Source organism: Diplotaxodon limnothrissa, linkage group LG15 (assembly GCF_057381915.1).
Source record: "Diplotaxodon limnothrissa isolate DT_005_m linkage group LG15, D_limnothrissa_male_GT1.1, whole genome shotgun sequence".
NCBI classification, from domain to species: domain Eukaryota; kingdom Metazoa; phylum Chordata; class Actinopteri; order Cichliformes; family Cichlidae; genus Diplotaxodon; species Diplotaxodon limnothrissa.
In genome coordinates, this window is record NC_140610.1 from 44703978 (window position 1) to 44727462 (window position 23485).

Consider the following 23485-nt stretch of genomic DNA (forward strand, 5'->3'; position numbering starts at 1 on the left):
GGAAGTGGCCCGCCTGAGTGTAAAAAGTGCTTTATTACATGTGTTTATGTCTAAGAGTCGCTATCCATTTATCTCTTTCATCGCACAGATTATGATGAATGAGTCCTCCTCTTCAGTCATACTTGATGGGTTTTCCCCTCGGGCTATAATTTTAAAAACCTACCGCGGGATAAAAGCCGCAGCAGGCGGCAGTGGTGTAATATGTTAGATTGCTTTATTTTGAAAGCTAGCTAGTTCCTAGTTGGAAACGAGTTACCACTAAAAGCTGCCCTAAAGGCTCTGTGTAAAGTGAAGCCATTAAGCTAATCTAGCAATATTTCTTGGCCAACAGGGGGCGCCTGCTCTGGTTTAAAAAGACATGAGAGGAAAATGACCTTACTTTTTACTGAGATCAAAAATAAAGTGACCACTTTCCTGATGGCTGCAAGGTCTCGGTCACTAATTTTAAGTCTTATTGAATAAAACGTTTACCTTCTCAGTTTTGGCACTTGGAAAGACAGTAAAGCAGGGTAGGCTGTAGTGTCACTACAGTATAAACTGTAATGTCCTTCAGTGTCACTGTTAGATCCACTCTTATTCACGATGCCTGGTTTCAAAAGCTAAGTTGGTGATACCTGAAATCCTCAGACTGATTCTTAAAAAAAAAGCACCAGTGGGTGAAATCCTAAAATTATTTGTTAACTAATCAATCAGCACTCCACCCTATTGAGTAACTGTGCTCACCTCATGCAAGTGAAAAATTAAAAATGGCATATCCAGCATACATAAAACCAAAATTGAGGCTTCAAAACTGCTGTTCAAACTAATGGGTAATGTCACAGTGGATGTGTCCGTCTTTTATATACAGTCTGTATTCGGCTGTATGTTGTAGCGATCAGCAGAAGGGGAAGCTGGGGGGGGGGGGGCATGTGGTCTGTAACTCAACCACCACACCACAGGAGTCAGGTGAACATGTAAAACCACCATGAGGCTACGACTGTGCCTGACTGATTTTTATGAGTGTTGCATGAATGTATCGCTTTCTGTTTTTCTTTGTTTAATTTTCTGGATAATTGTTCTTTCAAACTGTAGCCCGGTGTTTTGGAATGATCAGTTTTCTCTGTGAGGGCACAAATGCAGTCACCTAGAGTCCCTAAAACATTTGAATAGCGCAGCACGTTTAACACTACCCGTGTGTCTGTGTCGTTTCTTTCATTAACCTTTTGCAGCTCGGACGTGAACTCTGAGCAATAACACCTCCCCTTTTCCCTCCTCAGTTTCCTGAATGTGGATTTTTTGGGATGTACGACAAGATCCTGCTCTTCCGTCACGACCTGAGCTCGGACAACATCCTGCAGCGTCTGATCTCCGCTGAGGAGATCCAGGAGGGCGACCTGATCGAGGTGGTGCTCTCTGGTAAGGAATGAATAATTTTAGTCCGTTTTCTTTTTTTTCCCTCAGCAGGTGGATATAATGTTCGAATTGATAAAAAACATTTATCAAACATGCAAAACTCCGAGTAGTGATGGAATCAAGTGTGCATACATAGCCAGAAATGCTGCAGCCCTACCCATCCACAACCCATCACTCCAATCCTGCCCCGTCGGAGTTTAAATGTAGCTGATCTGGTGTAACTGATCACCCCGTGCCAGCCAGTTTGCGGCCTTGCAGGGAGTTTATGCTAAATGTCGTCACAGCTGCAGGCCCATGGTGCACTTGTGGTGGTGTTTCGACTCGTCATACACCTCCTGATTTCTTTAACCTGACACATGTAGCAGTGTCTACATGATGCATCAATGCACGAGGATGGAGATGCTGAGATGGCACAGAGCAAGATCGCTGCAGCATTTGAACGAAATGCCGAAAACGTGCGTGACTGCTTTGTTTCCTGTTTCAACTTCTTCTTCTCCTGTTTTCAGTTCTGAAATGGTGTAATTTTTCTACTTGGAGTGTTTAGAAACAGACTGAGATAGAGTCCAGCTTTTATTGTCCCGTTAGTGCTTTTATTAGTGTTTCTATTTAGACTGAATGCCCCTTTTCTTGTTCTCTTGAGTGTACCTTAGGTTTCTCTTTTTTCTGAATTTCATGCTTGAGCATGTCCTGTATAAATAACATTCTTTCACATTTTTGTCAATAATCATTGTATGTCCTCCTCTGGTAGCTGCTGAGTCTTTCCCAGTTTTTAAGTTCTTTATTTTCAGACAAGTAGATGATGTCCCTGAGATCTTAGCCTGCTACAGCTTAGAAAGATGCACAGACATTAATGAGATAAGCATGAGTAAAGAAAGAAAGCATGCTGCAGAAACAGAAGACACACTTACAACTGCATGTTGTCGTTTTTTGTGGGATTTCTTTTTTTGGATTTTCTATAAATCATGGTTTAATATTTGGGAGCTCAGGACCATTTAAGGTATGAACAAGAATCAAAAATGATTCCAGCTAATAATAAATAGATTAACTTTAAAATCAGCAGTAAGAATAAAATAATTGTTTAAAATGTATCTTAATGAAAAACACGGTCGTTTATTAAATGAATCAAATTTGCCTAACCGTGTATTTGGTTTCACACTGAAGTCAAAGGTAAGTTTTAAACATTTAAATTGTATCTTTATTATGTATTTTCGCATCAGTTTCGTATTCTCCGGGTAAAATGAGGCTGGCACAGATCTCGTTTCCTCTCCACCAGCGCCGCCTCCCTGGGTCACCCCCGTTCGCTCTAAACATAATATTGTGCATAGGATTGTCACTTCCTGAAATGTGTCAACATGTTGGGCTGTGAAAACTAAAACTGACACCTTTACAGCCGAACACCCAGACGCAGAGCCGCGCCAGGTTTAAATTACACAGGAGGGTGAAAACGTATCGCAACCGCACAGGGTGCAAACCCACGACCACTTCCTCCTCCTCCTCGTGCACCTCTCGCTGCTACTGCTGCAAAACCCTGCAGAGCTCAGCTGGTTTATTTCACTGTTACCATTCGAGCTGCTACCAGAGCGCCAAGCGATCAAGATGAAACCGGCTCTAGTGTGATTCTTGCTGCTCGGTTGAGTTGTTTTCCAGCTTTTATACACACAAGCAGCACAAAATGGTCTGTGTGGTTGTGTATATATGTAGTACATACACATTACATTTAAAGTAGAGGAAACATTTTCAAAAAATGCAATAATTAAAGGTTGAAAATGCAAAGAACACATCCAATAACAAGATGTTTTTATGTGTTAGCTTGAAAAGTTCATCCTCATTTAAACACTTTTCTCTTCTCTTTACTTGCATATTTTAAATCCTGTGTAACTTCAGCTAATACTTCAGGGTACAACTAACACGTGAGGCTTTCTACTTTTGTAACCCCTGAAAGACGTGCCAGACATTGACGTTTAGTGTATGTGTGACCATTTCTAGCGATAAATTCATTTGTCAGATTGTAATTCTGATACGCTCACGCTCAGAGCCCGAGCATCATCATTTTGGGGGACCATCTCCTGGCGCGGGTGGAAAGCTTCCCACAGAGACAGTCATAGTCTGACTGCGTGTGTGTTTCTGTTTCAGCTCTCGCCACAGAGGAGGACTTCCAGATCCGACCTCACACTCTGTACGTTCACTCCTACAAGGCACCGGCCTTCTGCGATGACTGTGGGGAGATGCTGTGGGGGCTCGTCAGACAGGGACTCAAATGTGAAGGTGAGGAAGCACTCAGGAAGCTTCTAGGCTGCTGACATGTCCGTTTCCACTCAGAGAACCCCGAAATCTTAGTCCCGGGAACTGTTTTTCTAACACAGTGGCTAGAAGTTTTGTCCAAGGAACTTTACATCCCAGGTATTTTTATTCCGGGAGCATTTAGTCCCAGGAATTTCTTTTCAAGGAAGGGGTTAGTCCCACAGCTCTAACTCTCAGAACTTTTCCTCTGATATGCTGTGATGTACTTTGTCCCCTTAGAGTCTTTGACTATTTTTCTGTGTGCTGTGGCAGAAGACTCAAAGACCCAATAAATATAAAAAAGCTGTTATTTAAATGCTTAATGGAAGTGGGCAAAAATAAATTTTTAAAAAGAGTTCAGTCTGCATTTTAGGCTCGCCGTCTCCCGCCGGAAGGCAAGAGCTCATACTCGAGATGGAGGATGTGCGAGGGGTCCGATAGAGCTCTCCGTGCCAGGAAATTTTATTCCCAGAAACGCTTTTCAAGGAAGGGTGGTCGGAACAGTCCCACAAAACATTTTCTAATGGAAGGAAGAGACAGGTGGGCTTACAGACGGAGGAGCTGAATAAAACAAAACAGGCACTGCACCAAGGCTCCCTATAAAATAAACAGGATTATTTTGAACTATGAAACATGCAAAGCCGCTCTAGTAGAGCCAGAGATGAGTTTTTGGAGATGAATTCACACAAAAAATTGCCCCAAAAATGACCACAAAACAAATATATTTGTGCAGTTGCCAAACCCTAAGTAACAGAGAAGCAAATACGTAGAAAATATAGATGCTGTCCTAGTGTTTGAATTCACAGTTCTTGGCTTACATTTAAGTCTCATTTTCTCAATTTTCAGCAAAAAATTGTTGTTAGCAAAAATTTCATGGCTGTGCCGGCTGCATGTTCAAAGTGAGTGTTGGACCCTGCCAGGGATCTGGTTTGGTGTTTGAGTTGGGGTTTGGTGAAGCGAGCAGTATGAGAGTCAGCACATTAAAGGTTGTGGTTCTCTGCCACCACTCTTGGGTTGAGGTACAGTTTTAGCCCCGAGTGAGGGAGTTAGGGGAGGGAGCGAGGTCGTTGTGGCACTGGCAGCAGTGTGGGCGCTGTCCCGAACTGCTTTTACCCTCACCTGGTCATGAGCTCTGGTTAGTGACTGAACAAATGATTGGCAAATGCCTGCATCCAAAATGAGCTTCTGTGAGTGGGTGGGCTGAGCCGGGCTCAGTGGGTGAGGGGCTCAGTCCTCTGGATGGAGCTCAGAATAGAGCCATTGCACTCTTGTGCCAAAAAGCCAGCTCGGGTGATCTGGGTGTGTGGGAAGACCCAGAGTTACAGATCCAGGTCTCACTGGAGAGATGATGGGAACACCTTGGGTTAGTCTCCCAGGAGGAACTGGAAAATTTTGGAAAAAGTTTTGGAATATCTCGCTTGGCCTGCTAAGAGCAGTCTAACGATCATGAGCATAAAGTCTCAGATTTAGTCATCAGAAATCCTTTTCAGGATGTGTGTGCATTAAAATAGGCTCCTCACTATTTAAACATTAAGATGGGAAGTGATGTCAGTGATTCAGCAGGGATGTAATAGAGGTCCGGCAGGCTGCATGCTATTCCCTCTGAGTGACCGATAACTGGACCTTCAAACCTATAAAACTCGACTGTTTAAACCTCCATCAGAGTTCACAGTGATGTCATGTTTGCTTTAACACGTCTCATAAACTTTTATTTTCCCTGAGGTAACACGTGGTGGCTTCTCGGGTTTCCACCACGTCCACGCTGACCAAATCATCACCTCGAGGGGAAAAAAAAGAAAGAAAGAGGCATACACACACTCGGATATTCACACACTGGTTTTTAGACCTGATTTTAAAGCTGCAGCGGCTCGTCGACTTCCTGCAGTCATTTTTCAGACAGTCTTGTCTTTAACGTTTTGATCTCGGCGCTCTGTTGTGATGCCGAGCAGAGAGACACCCGAGCAGCTGATGTTTGGCTTCCGCTTGTACGTTTGAAATGGTTAAAAATGAAAAGTTCCCAAACCTGAAGCGACAGAAAAAAAATAGAAAAACAACCTTGATGGAAGAAAATTTTAGCTTTTTTTTTTCCTGCACTTTTAAGCTTCAGATGTTGTAAACAGCTTTCTGAACCACATCCTGGACTCAATAAATTCTGTGTTTTTAAACAGATAATTTGGCTATGAGAAGATTGTTGGGCATAAATGAACCTTTAGAAGAGTAAATTAATACTTTGACACATTTTAATGCATTTATCTGATAAATAATGGGCCTTACTTTGGCCTTACTCGTACAGACAGATTGTTCATGAAGTCTGTGCTCCAGTTGTGAGCAGGCATCTGAATTCAATACAGCTTGTTGACCAGACGTGCTATAAAGTTGGTACTTAGTGCTGTCGTCGCATGACCCTACACTGGTTAATTTGAACCGTATCCATATTTCATATAAGCCAGTGATGTTGAGTAACCTGGTTTTGCATAGAAAATGGACAGAAAGGACTTAAAAGCCCGGCCCTGTCTGAAGGGTTAAAATTTCCTTGGTAAGAAAAATAAAAGGTTCTGCTTTGGCCCTGCCGTGTTTTATCAAGAATCTGCATTCCTGAGGTTTAGTCTCGGCACATTTTAGCCACAAAAGCTACAAAATGACCCTCCTGCAGCACAAGACCAGAGATTTATGTTCAATTCAATTTTCAATTTAATTTTATTTACACAGCGCCAAATCACAACAACAGTCGCCTCAAAGTGCTTTATATTGTAAGGTAGACCCTACAATAATACATACAGAGAAAAACCCAACAATCATACGACTCCCTATGAGCAAGCACTTTGGCAACAGTGGGAAGGGAAAAACTCCCTTTTAACAGGAAGCAACCTCCAGCAGGACCAGGCTCAGGGAGGGGCGGCCATCTGCCGCGACTGGTTGGGGAGAGAGAAGGAAGACAGGATAAAAAACATGTTGTGGAAGAGAGCCAGAGATTCAAAGCAGCTGAACATGGAAGCAAAGCTGCTGATTCACAGGTTTATCTGTGTTTCTACTCTCATCTGTGGTTGTGAAACCAAAAGAATGAAATCATAGATATGAATGATAGATATGATCTTTCTCAATTGTTGTTGGGGCTCTGGCTTAGAGAGAGGGTGAGACTAGGATGCCTCCCGGGGAGGGCCTTGGTCTCATCCTGGAAGAGCTGGAGGTACTGGGGGTGTCTCCCAAAGGCCATGGGTCGGACTTGGTTCCTTTATTAACTTCGGGATCAGAACTTCAGTTGAACTGTGAATCTTAATGATGATTAATAATGATTCCTCTCCTGTGCAGGATGTGGACAGAACTACCACAAGCGGTGTGCGTTCAAGATCCCCAACAACTGCAGCGGCGTGAGGAAGAGGCGACTGTCAAACGTCTCCCTGCCAGGCGCCACCTTGTCTGTCGCTCGTCCACCTTCCACTGACTTCAGCCCGGCTCTGCAGGAGGAGGTGGGTCTGCTGCGCTCGCATGAAATCACTCATTAGTCGTATTCATTTTAGTTGGTTTTTTGGTTGTTGTTTTTTTTTTTTGAATGAGTTAAAATGTATGCACAGACTTCCCTTGCAGTTGTGCAGCCCCAGTACACACACACATACACACACACATGCACTTTCTGTCTGATGGCTCGAGGCAAACCGCTTGATTTTTCCATCCGGTTCAAGCCAACAAGCAGAGAGAGTCACAGTCAGATTCTCACAGGCTGAGCAAGCACACAGATCAGAGGGGGACCCGAGCACAGTCAGACCCATATACGTATCTGACCTGAGTGGACCCGAGCAGCATGTTGTGCAATCAGTTAGTCTGATTGATTAACAAGCAGCCAAGCTAGATTTTACAGATCCCAGAAAGAAACTGTTCCTTTAAGAGACCCGATGTGTGATCACGCTCGGGCAGCAGATCCTAAAGAAGTCTCACTTTCTTCATGGACATTTCAGATAATTTGGACTTTGTTAGGAGGTCTAGAGGTCCATGCACATATGGTGAATCAGTGAAGTGAGAAGGTGGATTATCCAACTGTTCTGTACTAATTCAGGCCCATTGTGTCACATGCTTCCTGCTCCTGCCGGGACAGTGCCCTGCAAGCTGCATGCTGTACAAGGACAGTCATTGTTCTTGTTCTCGTGGATGGAAAAGAGTTTGTCTGTACGCCGCTTTCACGATGAGTGAGCAAATCTCTAAATTTGATGTTTCAGATCAACCTCTGAAGCTCTGACTACTCCTTTCATTTCCTTTTAGTTAGAACTAATAAAAAAAAACATCACTCAAAGACCAAAAACGAGAGAAACTTTCACCTAAAGATCAGCTGCGTGATCCCGCCACAGTCCAAACGCTCGCTCGTTAGGTTAATTGAGTGTTAGTTGGCTTTAGATGTGGGCGTGAGAGTGTCTAGTTGTGTGTCAGCGTGTTAGCCTTATGGTGGACTCAATCCAGACACATACAGCAGAACGCAGAACAAACTCTACACTAATTCATGTTTTTAGAAGCGTTTGTGTGCTTGTGTGTTATTCTGTCTGTGAACACGATAGCTTGAAAAGTTTTAAATGAATTCTGATAAAACTTAAAATTTGGCTTACATCCACCAAAAGCTTCCGGCCAACATAATGGTTTACAAAAATCCTCATATATGTCACGTTTGACCTCTGACCTCTCCTTTGAGGTCAGTAGATTGCTATAAAGAGTTAGTTTTTTAGACTAACAAGAACATGCTGTTGACCCGCAAGCTGGGCGAGTTGCTCCAGCAGATTGTGTGTCAGAAGGAGCTTCAGGAGGGCAAACTGCAAACCTCATAAAGTGCATTTAAAAAGAACAAAGAAAACTAAATTTAATACTTTTCCCTTAAATGTAAATGATGCTAGGAGAGTGAGTCACCTCAGCACAGATTTGTGCTTCTTGTTCACATTATGAACACAGAGCACCTTTACTGTGATAATCAGTAGATAAGTCTGCCAACACCCACGTGAAGCTGCGCATGCATGAGCGCAACAACATAACAGGCTCGCCTGTTTCCAGATTCAGCTGATTGCCTCTTTCAGGATGTTTGTGGTAATTAATAAAATAACTTGCATAAAAATGGAGAAAAAAAAGAAGACTGCATCATTTGTTGTTTATATTTGAAAGTTGAATCCACAGATGGTTCAGACATCTTGGTTCTGTATCGGTACAAAATACTATAAACTGAAGATTTGCCAGAGGGAGAAGAACTGAGATAAAATCTGAACTCTTGACCTCATCAGTCAGAGGATCTGGAAGCCCTGCTGGGAGAGGAAAGGTCACTGAAGCTAAAGCTGTTCTCAATGATCACTTTTGATTCTATGAAAAACATTTCTGTCCTGGTGGAAGTCGTCTATTCCAGGGTGGCAGTGCCCTGCAGATATAAAAGATAAGGGTAGGAATTATTAAGCACTTTCTGCCTCCAGCGTCTAAGCGTGATGTCTTTTCATGATTAGTTTTTACATGAAGAACAAATTTAAATACAAACTAAAATGAGTTACTGAAGTGTTATTGGTCAGTTTGCTCTCTGTTTGGAAATCTGAGCATAAACAGAAAAATAAATCCTATTTCTTCTTCGCATTTTTGTTTCTGTTCCCCGCCCCTCTGCAGCGCCCTCTTCTGGGCGCCATGAAGCGCAACTCCCTGCTGAGCGGCCGGCCCATCTGGATGGAGAAGATGGTCCTGGGTCGGGTGAAAGTCCCCCACACTTTCTCCGTCCACACCTACACCCGTCCCACCATCTGCCAGTTCTGCAAACGCCTGCTGAAGGGCCTCTTCCGCCAGGGCCTGCAATGCAAAGGTGACGACACACACGCAAAAACACACACACAGGAAAGTCTTAGAAAACCAACAGTCCAAACTCCAGAGATATTCAATCTGCTGTGAAGTCCTAACCTTCCTTCACTTTTTTCTTAATCGCCCTGTGAAGTGTGTGGGGAGACTCTGCAGTACTCTGTGGGAACCGTCGGTTACTCTTCGTCACATGGTTATTCAAGAAGTTTAAAATGTTTAATATGTTTTTTGTATGTTTGCTTTTTAGACTGTAAATTTAACTGCCATAAGAGATGTGCAGCCAAAGTACCTCGAGACTGCCTGGGCGAGGTCGACTTTAACGGAGGTGAGTCGTTTTCACGTTTACCGCTTTAATCATCTGAAACCTTTGATGGGCAAAATTTAATATCTGCAGACAGATTCTGACGCTGTAGGCAAAGGACGGGAGATTTGCTCTTGGACTCTTTTTAGTTTCTTCCTGTTGTTGGATTTTTATTGACCGCTGAGGACACTTTGGTTTCATACAGGTAGAGAAGATCAAGGAGGAAATGCAATCTCAAAGCCGTCAGCTGCCATCTCATGACAGTTTATGCGATTAGGTTCTTCTGACCAGCGCAGGGAACAGGAAGTTGGCTATACACAGTTGTGCCCAGAGGCTAAAACAAAACCGTTAAATGGACAGTTAAATGGGTTCCCACCCTGGCTACTGTTTATCTGTAACACCATATCTGATTTCCTTTTTTATTATTCATTGGAACATACGCCCTCCATACAACAATAAAAGACAGCAATTTAAATAATAATTAAAATGACTAACACTGAAAAGAAGTCAAAAGAAAATAATAAAAGATTACATGAATAAAATTAGAAAACACAACACAGAATTTCTTGCACTCAAGGCAGAAAATATTTTTTAAAAAACCCTCAACTGAGGTTTTGATGTCAAAAAATTTCTAATTTTAAGTAATAAGTTTATTTTGATAGAAAAGAAAAAAGTGACTTCATTTCGCTCCCTGATTACCCTAACAATGATTTTCCTTTGGGTGACCTGCTCTACGAGACAATGAAATAAACTGGATTGAGAAACGTTTTCATTTCAAGTCTTTGGCATTTTACACCTAACCCCTACTGGCCATTAGAGGAACTGCAGCTCAGTGAAATCTCGGGCTGGAAGTTTTAAGACCTGTTCCCAGGCTCTCATGTTTTTCCTGTTTCTTCAGAGCCAGCCAGTCCTGGTATGGACTCAGAGGCGACGATGGAGGTGGACTGCGATGTGAACAGCGATGGAGGTCACAGCATGGACGAGCAGGACGAGCAGTCCACCGAAGACAAGATCTTCTTCGGGGGTCCCTGCACAGACTGCGAGAAGGATGACGAGACGGTCAGAACGATCAGGTGAAGCAGACGACTGGAACTGGTGACGGGCTTTAAAATAGCATTATAAAAATCTTAATTTATCCTCATGAGAAAATCTATTGAGCCTCAGTATTGGATGCTTTGTCATAAGTAGAGATCATGATATGTGTGATGTGAACAGGTTCGATTTCTCTCGGATATACGGTACAATTTCAAAGTGACGTCCAGTGTTGGATGGCATGTTTTTACCCCCGTCAGCAATAAACCACAAGCATGGCTCCACCCTCATGTGGTTTGTAACCGAAATCTACAACAAACGAGTGTGTTCAGTGTTAAGAGAGCCTAGAGCTTTAGAGAAGAGAAAAGAAGGAACTCCTCCAAAGACTTGCATGCATTTTATTTTTTTTATTTGAATCTTTGACATTCTCATTAGTATCGTATTTTTGTGTGGGCTTTTTTTCCTTAAAATGCTTCTTTGCATGTTTTTATTTGGTTTCACGCAGCCCGTCGACCAGCAGCAACATCCCTCTGATGCGTGTGGTCCAGTCCATCAAACACACCAAGAGAAAAAGCTCCACAGTGGTTAAAGAAGGCTGGTTGGTGCACTACACCAACCGTGACAACCTGGTGAGATGAAGCACAAAACACAGACAAACTAAGGTGTCTTTTGAGCTTTTTTTTAGGCCTTTGGGTGCCTGACAAACACAGCTGGTCTGTTTGCAGGAACAACAACAAAAGCAGGAAATATCTGAATTCATTTTATAATTAAGTAAAAATATCAATCCAGTCTAATCCTTTGGCTTTGGCTAAAAGCTCTTAGGAGCAGCAAAAAATTCCAAAAAACAGACACAAACACTAAAAGCTAAAACATTTATAGGCAATATTCAAACACAAGACATATGAAACACAATGCAAATATAAAATTTGTACATTACACTGTAAGCACTAATTGGCTAATGTGAATAGCATTTTTCAATAATGTGCTTCGCTGTAGGAGTTACTGGGAGAAAGGCAAAGCCGTCACTAATCCCAGCGTCGTATTTAGAAAATGTAATAAAAGTGATGTTAATCTGCACCAAAATTTCAAACGTTCTTGCTTTTTTATTTGCTCTACCTCACTGCCAAATTTCAAATATTTCAGCTTGGTAGTTTTTGGAGATGAACAAACACGGGGCACTGATAACCTACGTCAGCTTTAGCACTGCAGTCTGGAAGTTCGAGGTGCTTCATCAAGTCAGTGCAGAAATTATTAAATCCATTTTAATCACTGAGCTTTGGTTTTTGGTATATATCCACACAATCTGGAAACATGTTCTACATGCAAATGCTCTACTAGAAATGAACAAGCAGTTAAGTGCATCAGGTGAACACATCTATTGTCATCCAGGGAATTAAATTATTGGTCAATAAAAAGACTCTGTCCTACATATAGTACTGTTTGAAACGGTTTCTTGTACTTCAGATACTTCCATTTATATCCATCACTCAAAACCTCAAAGGAAAGTCTTTGATTACTGGAAACTAAAAGAGATTTAAAGATTTTTATTTTCTCTCTGGACTCAGATTCAAAGCATTCTCCCTAATGACAAGTTTTGTCTTTGCAGAGGAAGAGACATTACTGGAGGCTGGACAGCAAGAGTCTGACTCTGTTTCAGAATGAAAGTGGAGCCAAGTATTACAAGGTAGGAGACCCGGTGAGCCCCGGATCTAGTTTCAGCTGCTCGGCCAAACAAAGCAGCGACGTGAAGAGAAGAGCTGGAGGGAGTCGGGTTCATACCGTAACACAGCATGAACCTCATAAGACATTAACACACATCACTGTCTGCTTGTCCACTGTAATTGTTCCAAGAGCAGGTTGTCTATCATTGGTTGAAAGCTCTGTGTTGATAATGTAACTTAATATATTTAAAGAAAGGTGGCAAAGAAACATTAAAACTATCTGTTGTACCGACACTGACATTGAATAATGTGCCATTTACTGGCCATTTCAGTAACTGGCCTGTATTTGTATAGCGCTTTACTAGTCCCTAAGGACCCCAAAGCGCTTTACACATTCAGTCATCCACACATTCACACACTGGTGATGGCAAGCTACATTGTAGCCACGGCCACCCTGGGGCGCGCTGACAGAGGCGAGGCTGCCGGACACTGGCGCCACTGGACCCTCTGACCACCACCAGTAGGCAACGGGTTTTGGACACAACGACGAGACTGTCCAAGCCAGGGCTTGAACTGGCAACCTTCCGATTACAAGGCGACCTCCCAACTCTTGAGCCACGATCGCCCATTGTGATTGTAACAAGAACTGGGTGCATACGTTTGAATTTATTTTAGACTTTCTTTAATCCAAGGACAAACATATACATTCGCTCACTCAAATATTTTTAAGAAGTGGTGCTGATGTTTCTACAATGTCTTAAGTTCACGTTGCTAAGGCCTGTTAACTGTTGGTGATCACAATTGGCTTCAACTGGTAGTTCCTCTTTGCCAGCATAAAAGGATTTGTTTGACACCACTCATTGGACTGACCCATACTCAAAACCATGGAGAAGTCCAAAGAATTCAGTGAAGATCTAAAAAGGTCATCCAAGATTCAAGATCATTGTTCAAAAAATTGTTGTTTGGATATGTCACCACTTTGGTGAGGTTGGGAAGACAAACCCAAACTGTCACCCTCGGATGATGGACAACCCAGGAACCACCAAGGTTGAAGCCTGCCATGAACAGTCCACAGTGAAGTGAGTTTTACGTCACTAGACTGAGTGGTTGCTGACCAAGAAAGAAGCCCCCTCTCCAGAATCAGCACCATCAAGCTTGACTAAAATTTCCAGCTGCCCACATGGACACGCCAAATAACTGCTGAAGAAAAACTTTATGATTTATACAAGATAAAGAGCCACAGTGATAAGAGGTGTTTGAGAAGTAAAGGTGAGGTTTTCAAACCTACTGTAAAGCATGGCGGTGGTAACATCATGTTCTGTGCCAAAGTAGATGAAATAATAAACAAAAAATACTTCAAATCCACAGACGCTTGAAACTTGGATACAATTAGCTGTTCAAACAGAACAGGCTAAATTTAAGCTTCTGGAATGGGCTTCACAAATCCTCGACCTCAACCCCATTAAAGATTTGTGGGCTACGCTTTAAAGCCATGTCCATGCCAGGAAACCAACCAGTTTGAATGAATTCTACCAATTCTGCCAATAAAAGGTGTCAAATATTCATATTGAACCAGAAGCTTGTTGGTGGCTACCAACTCTGGTCAACTTGCTAAATATTGGGTGTGATGTTTATATCTGAGCCCGTATGTAGGCTTTTGACCATGTGTGAATGAGAGAAAATCCAAAATAAATTCAAGCTCATAATTCTTGTTTTTAAAGTCATTAAAGATGCATGCTGCACAGTCATTTAACTGGAAAAGCAACAGTTCAAAGAAGTCACTAAAAGACCCAAATTACCACGACATTTATGCCCATGACGAGTGCCTGTAAACTTTAGCAGCAGTGTGCTCACTGATGTGTTTTTAATGACAGTGCAGATCTGTGGCTTTTATTTATTTTTTTAATCCAATTTTGAACTTCCAAGTTGGACTAAATAATTTCCTTGAAAACTGTGATCACTGAATTCAGCTGCAGCTCCATCACTTCCCTCTCTCATACCTCACGTCCTTTTATCTTGCGCCTGCCGCCGACCTGTTGACCTTTAGCACAAAGCGCAGCAGAAATCCTCCTTTGAAGAGAAAGCCAGGGAGGAGGTATGGAGCACAAGGCCGGGGAGGTGGGGTGGTTGGAGGGTGGGGGATCTGTGGTGGTTTTTGGAGATGTCGGGTCGCTTCCCTGCCGCCTCTTTGGCTCACTGCCACACTGCCAAGTGCCCGAAGCTTCTAAGGCACGTCCTGCCTTTTAATCAGAGGATGAAAAGATGGTGATGGGAGGGCGTGGCTCGGGGTGAACTTGGCAAAAGGTTCAAATGAGTCCGAGGAGCGTGGAGACACCACTGAGCCAATCGCTCTTTTTGAAATGTTTGATCTGGCATGGTTAAGGGTTTGTGGAGGGGTGCAGGGTTTCTGCACTCTGCCAGAAAAGGAAGGAAGAGAAGTTTTAAACACTGACATTCAAAGAGTGTCTTAGTTTTAGCAAGGAGAGGAGAGGTGCTCGGATGGAGCCCTCTGGATAATTTCAAGACCTCATGGATGATTCTGACTCTTAAAGAATAAAATCAAATCAGAGAAGATATGTTCTATAAGTGCCGAAGTTCAAGTTCAGGCTAAAGGGACCTTTTTAGATTACTTCATCCACAAGACCCAGGATTTAAACTTTCTTTTTTATTCCATAGGAGATCCCCCTGTCTGAGATCCTGCAGGTGGAGCCGGCGCAAGACTTTGGCAGACTGCCTCAGGGTAGCAACCCACACTGCTTTGAGATCATCACGGGCAGCATGGTGTACTACGTCGGGGAGGACAACGGTGGCCTCTACCACAACCCAGCTTTGGCAGCATCTGGCGTGGGACGGGATGTAGGGCAGAGTTGGGAGAAAGCCATCCGGCAGGCGCTGATGCCCGTCACACCCAAGGCTAGCGTCGGCACGGGGCCAGGCCAGGGGAAGGATCACAGTGAGTAACGGACCCTCTTTAGTCTTTGGTCCTGTTCTTGGTTTTGCCTGTTCCTTCTGTACCTTCAGCAGGAAATTCAGTTTTGTGTAAAAAAAATACGGATGTGACCGCTGTGTCTGAAAAGCCAATGTAGAAGTTAATAGCCAAAAAACAAACAAACAAACAAACCCCCCCAAAAAAGTCCAGTCATTTTCTTTTCAAGCTCTCAATACTACCATGAACTGAATGGCTAAATAAATATAGAAGTGTCATAAACCTGCATTTATTCTAACGGCCAGCAGGGGGCGGTGGGTCTTGCTGCAATGGAACATTCTCATTTTTTTTAACTATGACTTCAGTAGATATGTTATGCTATCTGCAGGTCATACTGAAAAAAACAAACTAGGAATTAATTTTGTGAAGTATTGTCATTTCTAAGGTCAAAAATTGAGATTTAACCCGTGACTTATCAGACACAACTCAAAACACCAAGATGGCGACCGTGACAGTGTTTAGTTTGAGGCTTTTCAAACCAAGATCATGGTGGCTACACCAGTCTTTCTTTTACTCTCTCTGTGGTTTACAAGCGTGTAAAAAGACAAAAACAGAATATTTGAGGAATTAGTCTTGCATTTATTCATGTTACATAAGACCCAACCTCTTGAGGAATGGCAACCAATCAAAAAAGTGAACCCAATAACATGACACTCATATTGGCTTGTTCATTCCAGCTAAATTAAATGATTGAAAATGAGAAAGCACCGTCAGTTCTCTTGCAAGATTTAATGGTCCATTGGCTCCCCAATGTGATAAAGTCGTTCCGTACAGTCAGAAACATTCCCAAAGCGTAATGGTTCCACCTCCATGCTTGACTGCGGGAATGTGTTACTGATGGTCTTCTTGGTGCCTTCAGGTCATTAACAAGCTTCTCCTGTGAGGCAAGCTCTTGTTTGGAGCTAAAGCACGAGGGTGACTGATGGTCATTTTAGATTTCTTTCATTTCCCATTTATCACCTTCTCACTGAGCTTCGTGTTGCTCGTCTTGTAGTCTGTTCTAGTCTTGTTCTTTGACATCTCGTTGCTCTTGTCCGTAGTGGTGGAGAGGCTGGAATGTTTGAAACCGGTTCTTTAGCGAGGTGTGCTTTATACACAACAAGGAGAGATCAGGAGTATCTGTAATTGATTAACTAACTCTAATCTGCGTGCCCATTTGGCTCACAGCCAGTCTGTGGAAGCAGGAACTCTAGCTGGGTTACAGATCAAATACATACTCAATGACACAAATCAATTTAACTTTTATGTAATGTGTTCTTTCTGGATTTTTGGTTGATACTCTGTTTCTCTCTGTTTAAATGAAACTATTGTAAAAATCAGAAACTGTTCATTTGTTTGTAAATGAACAAACTTACAAATTCAGCAGGAGATAAATTATTTCCCCCATTGTATGTATACTTATAGACATATTTTTAAACCTGTGGATATTTCCACTGATGGATTGCATCTACTTTTGTTGTACATGTAGTAGAAAAGCGTTGTTATGGTTTGTTCTACCTCTGACGACCTTTCTGTGTCAGTTTGTATATTTTTAGAAAGATGGAATATCTTTCTAAATTTTATCTTTATGTAATAAAAGGCAGATGTTTGATAATGGAGGCACACCCAGTGAGGTTCATGCACACTATATTAATGCCCATCTTTGCCCTTTGATACAGTAATGGAGTCGCTTCTGAAATCAGATTAGACTTTTTATGCTTTAATGGACGTGCGTTTGTTTGTTCGCCTGCGAAAAGCTTCCAAATATTGTTTTAGGAGGCCACCGTTACACAACACACACAAACACGCGCAGACACACGCCGTCTGCTGGCATTTTAACATGATTGAAGGGATTTCAGAGGATTTTCCGCTTCATCTCAGCTCTGATCCATCTCAGGTTAAACTGTCTCTTTGTCTGAAAATAAGAGTCTTAAGTTTCATCCTTTAAATTAGAGCACCTAAATGCACCTCGTGGAATTAAAGTAAAAGAGCATTAGCTGTTATTGAGCACAGTTGGTGTGTTATAAAAGTGCGGCGCTTCAGGGGACGCAGTCAGCAGTGGCGTTTTCCACTTGTTGAGTAATTAACGCGGAGCTTCAATTTCCTCCTGAAAATGGATGTTTTGTTTTTGAAATCATGGCATCAATAAGTTAATGCACCGGTGATGTAACACCACTTTTTGTTTTATTACCTCATAGACACACAGACCGCCACTGGACCTTTATAGTCATGTATAACCGAGGGAAATCCACCCCCACGCAAAAGAAAAAAAGGAAAGAAATGACACTGCTCTGCTGCAGATCCATTAGTGTCAAAGTTATATAAATGGAAGCAATCAGCAGGCATGCAAACACTGGTGCTGCGTTTACAGGTCGTGTGGTGTTCTGTGGAGATTATTGAAGCATTTAAAGACTTCATGTGATGTTATCCTTCTTTTTTTCCAGTGGTCCAACCGTTTTATTGTTGTTATTGTACTGTTATGAAATGTTATTCTATCTGACAAATTCTATCTACGCGACATAAACTTGCAGTGGTCGGGGTTTGTCTTTGTTAGGGAACAGCAGTAATCGCACAGGTTTAGACAGGAAGAAGCATTTCGTCAATTTAAAAGAGTCAGTATTTACAGAAAGAACCGTTTTTTCATGTCTGATCCATCCCTGCGGTCAAAGGTGATCACAGTGTAGGGGCTCTTGGTTATCTACCTGTTTTTTGTTTTTGTTTTTTAAATATTGATTATAGATTCATGATCGGATTAAGCTCTTGGGAATTTCCACTCCATGGATCCAAAATGTTAACTTGATGTTCTCATTTTTGCCTTGTGACGCTCCATCTTCCTGGAAAATGCAGATTGCCAACAAATTGCTCCTGGATCGCTTTCATGTGGCTCATTTCATGGAAACTCAGCAACCTGACCCCCTCAGAATCAGCTGTTTTTGTGCAATAACTTTAATATATTTGATAAAAACATGCTATTGGTTTATTAGTTTATTCTCAGGTGAGTCTCTAAATCTAAAGACAAAATCACAAACCAACATTTGCACTTTGTATGTTTGATCTGATACGTCACTGGAGGAAATGTCACAAGGTGTACAGGAGTGCAGTCCTAAGAATGTTTCGGATGCGCAAACTCCCAGGCCTCTAGTGAAAGAATTGCATCCCTGGGTCAAAATTCCTCAGCACTCTTTGCATATGTGTGCTTCCCACTTCGATAAACCTACATCAGCTCTGCATGGTGACCTAAATATCAACAGGCTGCCTATCTACATCAGACTGCAGGTATTGATCGCAGAGGGGTGACCCGATCAAACCCCGGGCAGCGATCCGAAATCGATATCAGCTCATCAGTTTTCTTTGCACAGAACGTGCCGTCGGCTTTCAGTGTCAGCCCGAATTAATGCTCCCATCACATGAAAGGAGGAGACAGGAAACAGAGGCTTTTATTCTTGTGAGATCTGGAAAACGATTTGGAGATCGTTGTCGCAGCTGGAAACGAAACGTCGTCAGGGCTCTTTTTGTCGTACAGTGTACAAAGAAATCCACATGTTTGATCCCAGCTGGAAATCTCCCGTCACCTCTGTCTTTGATAAACAAGGAAATGTTGGAAATGAGATTTTAATGATTTGGAGGTTGGGGGGAAAAAAACACGTGTTTGCTGTAAGTGAAGGGGGTTAAATACCTGCAGATTTCACCTTTTTTTTTTAATATATATAAATATGTATATGTATTTTATTTTGTGTCTTCTCAGAGGAACTGTCTATCAGCATATCAGTGTCCAACTCCCAGATACAAGAAAATGTGGTAAGCCATCACACACAAGCAGATTTTTTTTTCCTCTTTATTTCAGATTTGTCCGTACACAGTTAAGGATGTTCTCACAGTCTGAGGTGCTCTAATCTGTCTTGTTCAGGATATCAGCTCAGTGTATCAGATCTTTGCTGACGAGGTCCTCGGCTCGGGACAGTTTGGGATCGTTTATGGAGGTGAGAGGTCGTGTTAAAATGAGACATATTTTATATGCATTACAGGCAATTACAAACAATCAAATTGATCTCTTTTCTCATCTTCTGCAGGTAAACACAGAAAGACCGGCAGAGACGTGGCGATCAAAATCATCGACAAAATGCGGTTTCCTACTAAGCAGGAGAGCCAGCTGAGGAACGAGGTGGCCATACTTCAGGTGAGACGTGGCGAGCTTTATCAATTTAATGTGAGATTAAGTTAGAGCTGTACAATCAATCAAATTTTAATCTCACAATCTCGGCTTCCCACGATGAATGCAGTGATCAAACAATATTTAAGATGTAATCGAGCATCATGTGTGAGGAATCCTTTTTATAGTTTTAAAAAATGGATAACATCTTTACAAAACTGTTAATTACTTCATTAGATTGCTCCAGTTAGAATCTAGTTTTCACAGATTGTCTCCTATGTGTGACAGAACCTCCACCATCCGGGGATTGTTAACCTGGAGTGCATGTTTGAGACGCCCGAGCAGGTGTTTGTGGTCATGGAGAAGCTTCACGGCGACATGCTGGAGATGATTTTATCCAGCGAGAAGAGCCGGCTACCCGAACGGCTCACCAAGTTCCTGGTTACACAGGTGAGAACGTGAAAGCTCAGGCGGAAGGAGACACTTTTTTGTCTGTTTTCTTAGGCAGGGTTTATGTGGATGTCTGATAGGACTCTGATAGGAGTCATTCAGTTTGTGACTGTTGGGTCTGCAGATCCTGGTAGCCCTGAGGCATCTTCACTTCAAGAACATCGTCCACTGTGATCTGAAGCCTGAGAACGTCCTGCTGGCCTCTGCAGAGCCGTTTCCTCAGGTTAGTACAAATGCACTTTCCCACACTGAGGCAGCTCACCCAGGTGTTGCAATTGGTTGGAACTTGGTTGCTATTGCGCTGGTCCTTGATGTCATTCAGCTGCTTTCCAGGGAGCCTTGTCTTTGGGTCTGACAGTACTCCACACCAGTGCACTGCAGACCACAAGAACCAGAAGTTTTCATAGTACCGATCTCACCAAGGGTCCAGAGCAGAACGATAGTCGCCGCCACAGCTACCTTCTGTTTAATTATAAATTAGAAGGACGAGGAACTCACGGGAGAGCCAGTGGATTAATGCTGCATTTTTCCCCCCTCTCAACCAGGTGAAGCTCTGCGACTTTGGTTTCGCTCGTATCATCGGGGAGAAGTCGTTCCGCCGCTCAGTGGTTGGCACTCCGGCCTACTTGGCGCCCGAGGTGCTCCGCAGCAAAGGCTACAACCGATCTCTGGACATGTGGTCGGTCGGCGTCATCGTCTACGTCAGTCTGAGCGGGACGTTTCCCTTCAATGAGGACGAGGACATCAATGACCAGATCCAGAATGCCGCCTTCATGTACCCAGCCAACCCCTGGAAGGAGATCTCAGAAGAGGGTAAGGGAACATCTGGACTTGGGTTCATTCATGTTCACATTTGTAACAATTTGTGTGTTTTAACGCCGCTTGACTATTCTTCTCCGACAGCCAAAGACCTGATTAATAACCTGCTGCAGGTGAAGATGAGGAAGCGCTACAGCGTGGACAAGTCGCTGAGCCACCCCTGGCTGCAGGTAACCAAACTGCTTTCCTTAGAAGAGTCTGCAGTATCGCATGAGCGTTATTAAAGTAAATAAAGATTTAATAATGACAATAATAATAATAATAATAATAATAATAATAATAATAATAATAATAATAATAATAATAATAATAATAAATTTTATTTATGAGCGCCTTTCAAGTCACCCAAGGACACTTTACAATAAGATAAAACACTTAGTAAAACAATGGCAGAATAAGAACAATAAAATAAAAGCACAAGATAAAATGAACAAACAGTGGATTCACAGTGAATATGCAGTACTTAATGAAAGTAAAACATTTATTCCCCCCTTTAGGAAAAAATGTAATGAGGTCATAGAGCAAGAAGGGCCAAGGCTGGTTTCTCATTCACTAGTCTTTGTGTAACCACAGGAGTCGCCCCCTGCTGGCCATTAGAATGAATGCAGATTCACGTTGGCTTCATATTTATGTTTTCGACTTGGAAGCTGTGTCCATCTTTTGTGTACAGTCTGTGATGCAGGACATAAAGTTATTATTTTAACTCTGTTTTTGAATGATCAAATCATACCTTAAATCACTGATTTAAAGGGACAGTTGACCTCTATATCAAATATACAACAATAGATTTTCTCAGGCTTATAGACATGCTTCTTAGCAGATTTCCACAGCCAAGGGGCAACCAATCAGAAGAAAGTTGGCTTAATAGGGGGGAGGAGCTAAAATGGCTTGTTTCAAATGGAGGATGAACTGGTCCAGTCTAACATAAATAAGGATTATTTTGAGCAATGAATCATGCAAAGCTCCTGTAGCAGTCAAAGATGGAGTGAAAGCTGAGCATAAAAAAAGTGTTTAATGTTGTCATTGTCGTCCAGGACTACCAGACCTGGCTGGACCTCAGGGAGTTCGAGACACGGCGAGGTGAGCGATACATCACTCACGAAAGCGACGATGCCCGATGGGAGGAATACGCTGACGAGAGAGGCTTGCACTACCCCAAACACTTCATCATGTCGCCCAACCTGGATGACATGGAGGAGGACCCCTAGAGGCCTTGGCCATGTTGACTTTTCTTAAGAGGGTTAGCCTCAAACCCGGGAAACTGTTGACAGAAGCGCCACTGTGTAGGCCGCAGGCTTTCCCCCATGACGGCGTGTGATGACCCATGAGGACACGCTGATCAGGCAGCTCACTGCAGCGATAATTCAGGTCCAGAGAATTAAAACTTTTCAAATATTTTATCTTTTTCCAGTTTCTTTTTCGTTTCTACAAAGCCATAAACAAACGGACGCTAAGAGCCGAAACACGGAAACATCGTGTTTCTTCTCCCCAGAATTCAACTTGGGGTTTCAACATACGTCAGCACTGCCAGCGGAGTCGTGGAAGGGCTAATCCAAAACCAAACCAGAGACTCAACTCACTTTTTCAGCTCGATAGCACAGTTTTAGCAGGTGGCCGTTACATTGTAGTTCTAAAAAGCTGTGTAGATGTCAATGTCGTCTTTTGTGACTAACTGGAACTCACGAGAAACAAGCGCTCTCTCCCGACTGTAGTTTTTGTTCTTGTTGGGATGTCTTTGCACTATTGGGAAATTTTTTTTTTCACGAGAATTTCACTGTCAGTAAGTCTCAGTTTGATCATCTGCAAAAGTTTGAAGCCATCTTAGCCTCCCTCGAGGCTGCAATTACAATCTTAAAATTAGAAAATGAATGTTGGCCAAATAGTCAACCAAACATTTATTCAATGCAGATTAAATTACTTTTATCTGACTAGTTTTGAGAACAGATTTGGCCTTTAAAGCATCAAAACAATATCAATGCTATGTTCCAAGACTGCAGTTCCTCTAATGGTCACTTGAGGCTGGCCCTGCATCTAACAATGCTTCTTAAGTATGAAGTTTATTTAATGAACACTTCCTGGACTCAAATAAGAAATATTTTTTATGTACCATTAATTATTAGTAGAGTTGGTTAGTTTTTCTATTTAAAGAAACTCTTTTGCTAACAGACTTATTTTAGCTGGTGACAGATGCGGACGTTATATTCAAGTTAAGTGGGACATACATCACTGTCTCCGACCTGTAATAATGTGGCTGTATGGCAGAAACTTTTGCAGAGGAACAAACGTGAGTTATTTTCAGAAACTCTGGAAGAGCTGAGAAGAATCGAGCTGCTATTGTCTCCTTTGTCTTTCTGAACTCTAACGTGTTCGTCAATCCCGATCTGACTCCAGCCTGAGAATTTATTTCACATGTTTTATATTTTTGCAAGAAATGTTTTGTCATGTGGATGAAAATATTAAAGATGAACGGCAAAATGCGGGTGAGTCGTCATTGTTGTTCCTGTGCCAGTCGTCTTCTAGACGAGGCTCCAGCACTGTGGAAAAAACAGGCGGACGTCTTCACAGGTCTTGACTTACTCCATAGAGTTTGAGTTTTTCTGGCATTTGCTTTGCGCACTCTCAAGACAAAAACT

At 42.4% G+C, this 23485-nt stretch overlaps 1 protein-coding gene across 2 annotated transcripts in view; it reads left to right on the forward strand.

Annotated features, from left to right (window-relative positions):
* The window catches only part of LOC146618123 (serine/threonine-protein kinase D3-like), a 54027-nt gene extending 30709 nt beyond the window's left edge, over positions 1 to 23318 (forward strand). For both annotated transcript variants that reach the window (XM_085373318.1, XM_085373319.1), the window contains exons 3-19: positions 1257 to 1395; positions 3526 to 3657; positions 6982 to 7139; positions 9292 to 9481; positions 9722 to 9799; positions 10674 to 10848; positions 11313 to 11436; positions 12414 to 12491; positions 15145 to 15421; positions 19179 to 19231; positions 19341 to 19413; positions 19504 to 19610; positions 19872 to 20033; positions 20158 to 20256; positions 20579 to 20846; positions 20937 to 21022; positions 21887 to 23318. In XM_085373318.1, the coding sequence (XP_085229444.1) occupies positions 1257 to 1395; positions 3526 to 3657; positions 6982 to 7139; positions 9292 to 9481; positions 9722 to 9799; positions 10674 to 10848; positions 11313 to 11436; positions 12414 to 12491; positions 15145 to 15421; positions 19179 to 19231; positions 19341 to 19413; positions 19504 to 19610; positions 19872 to 20033; positions 20158 to 20256; positions 20579 to 20846; positions 20937 to 21022; positions 21887 to 22060 (2373 nt within the window). In that variant the 3' untranslated portion in view covers positions 22061 to 23318. The remainder of the gene's footprint in view (positions 1 to 1256; positions 1396 to 3525; positions 3658 to 6981; positions 7140 to 9291; positions 9482 to 9721; positions 9800 to 10673; positions 10849 to 11312; positions 11437 to 12413; positions 12492 to 15144; positions 15422 to 19178; positions 19232 to 19340; positions 19414 to 19503; positions 19611 to 19871; positions 20034 to 20157; positions 20257 to 20578; positions 20847 to 20936; positions 21023 to 21886) is intronic.
* The last annotated feature ends 167 nt before the right edge of the window (positions 23319 to 23485 follow it).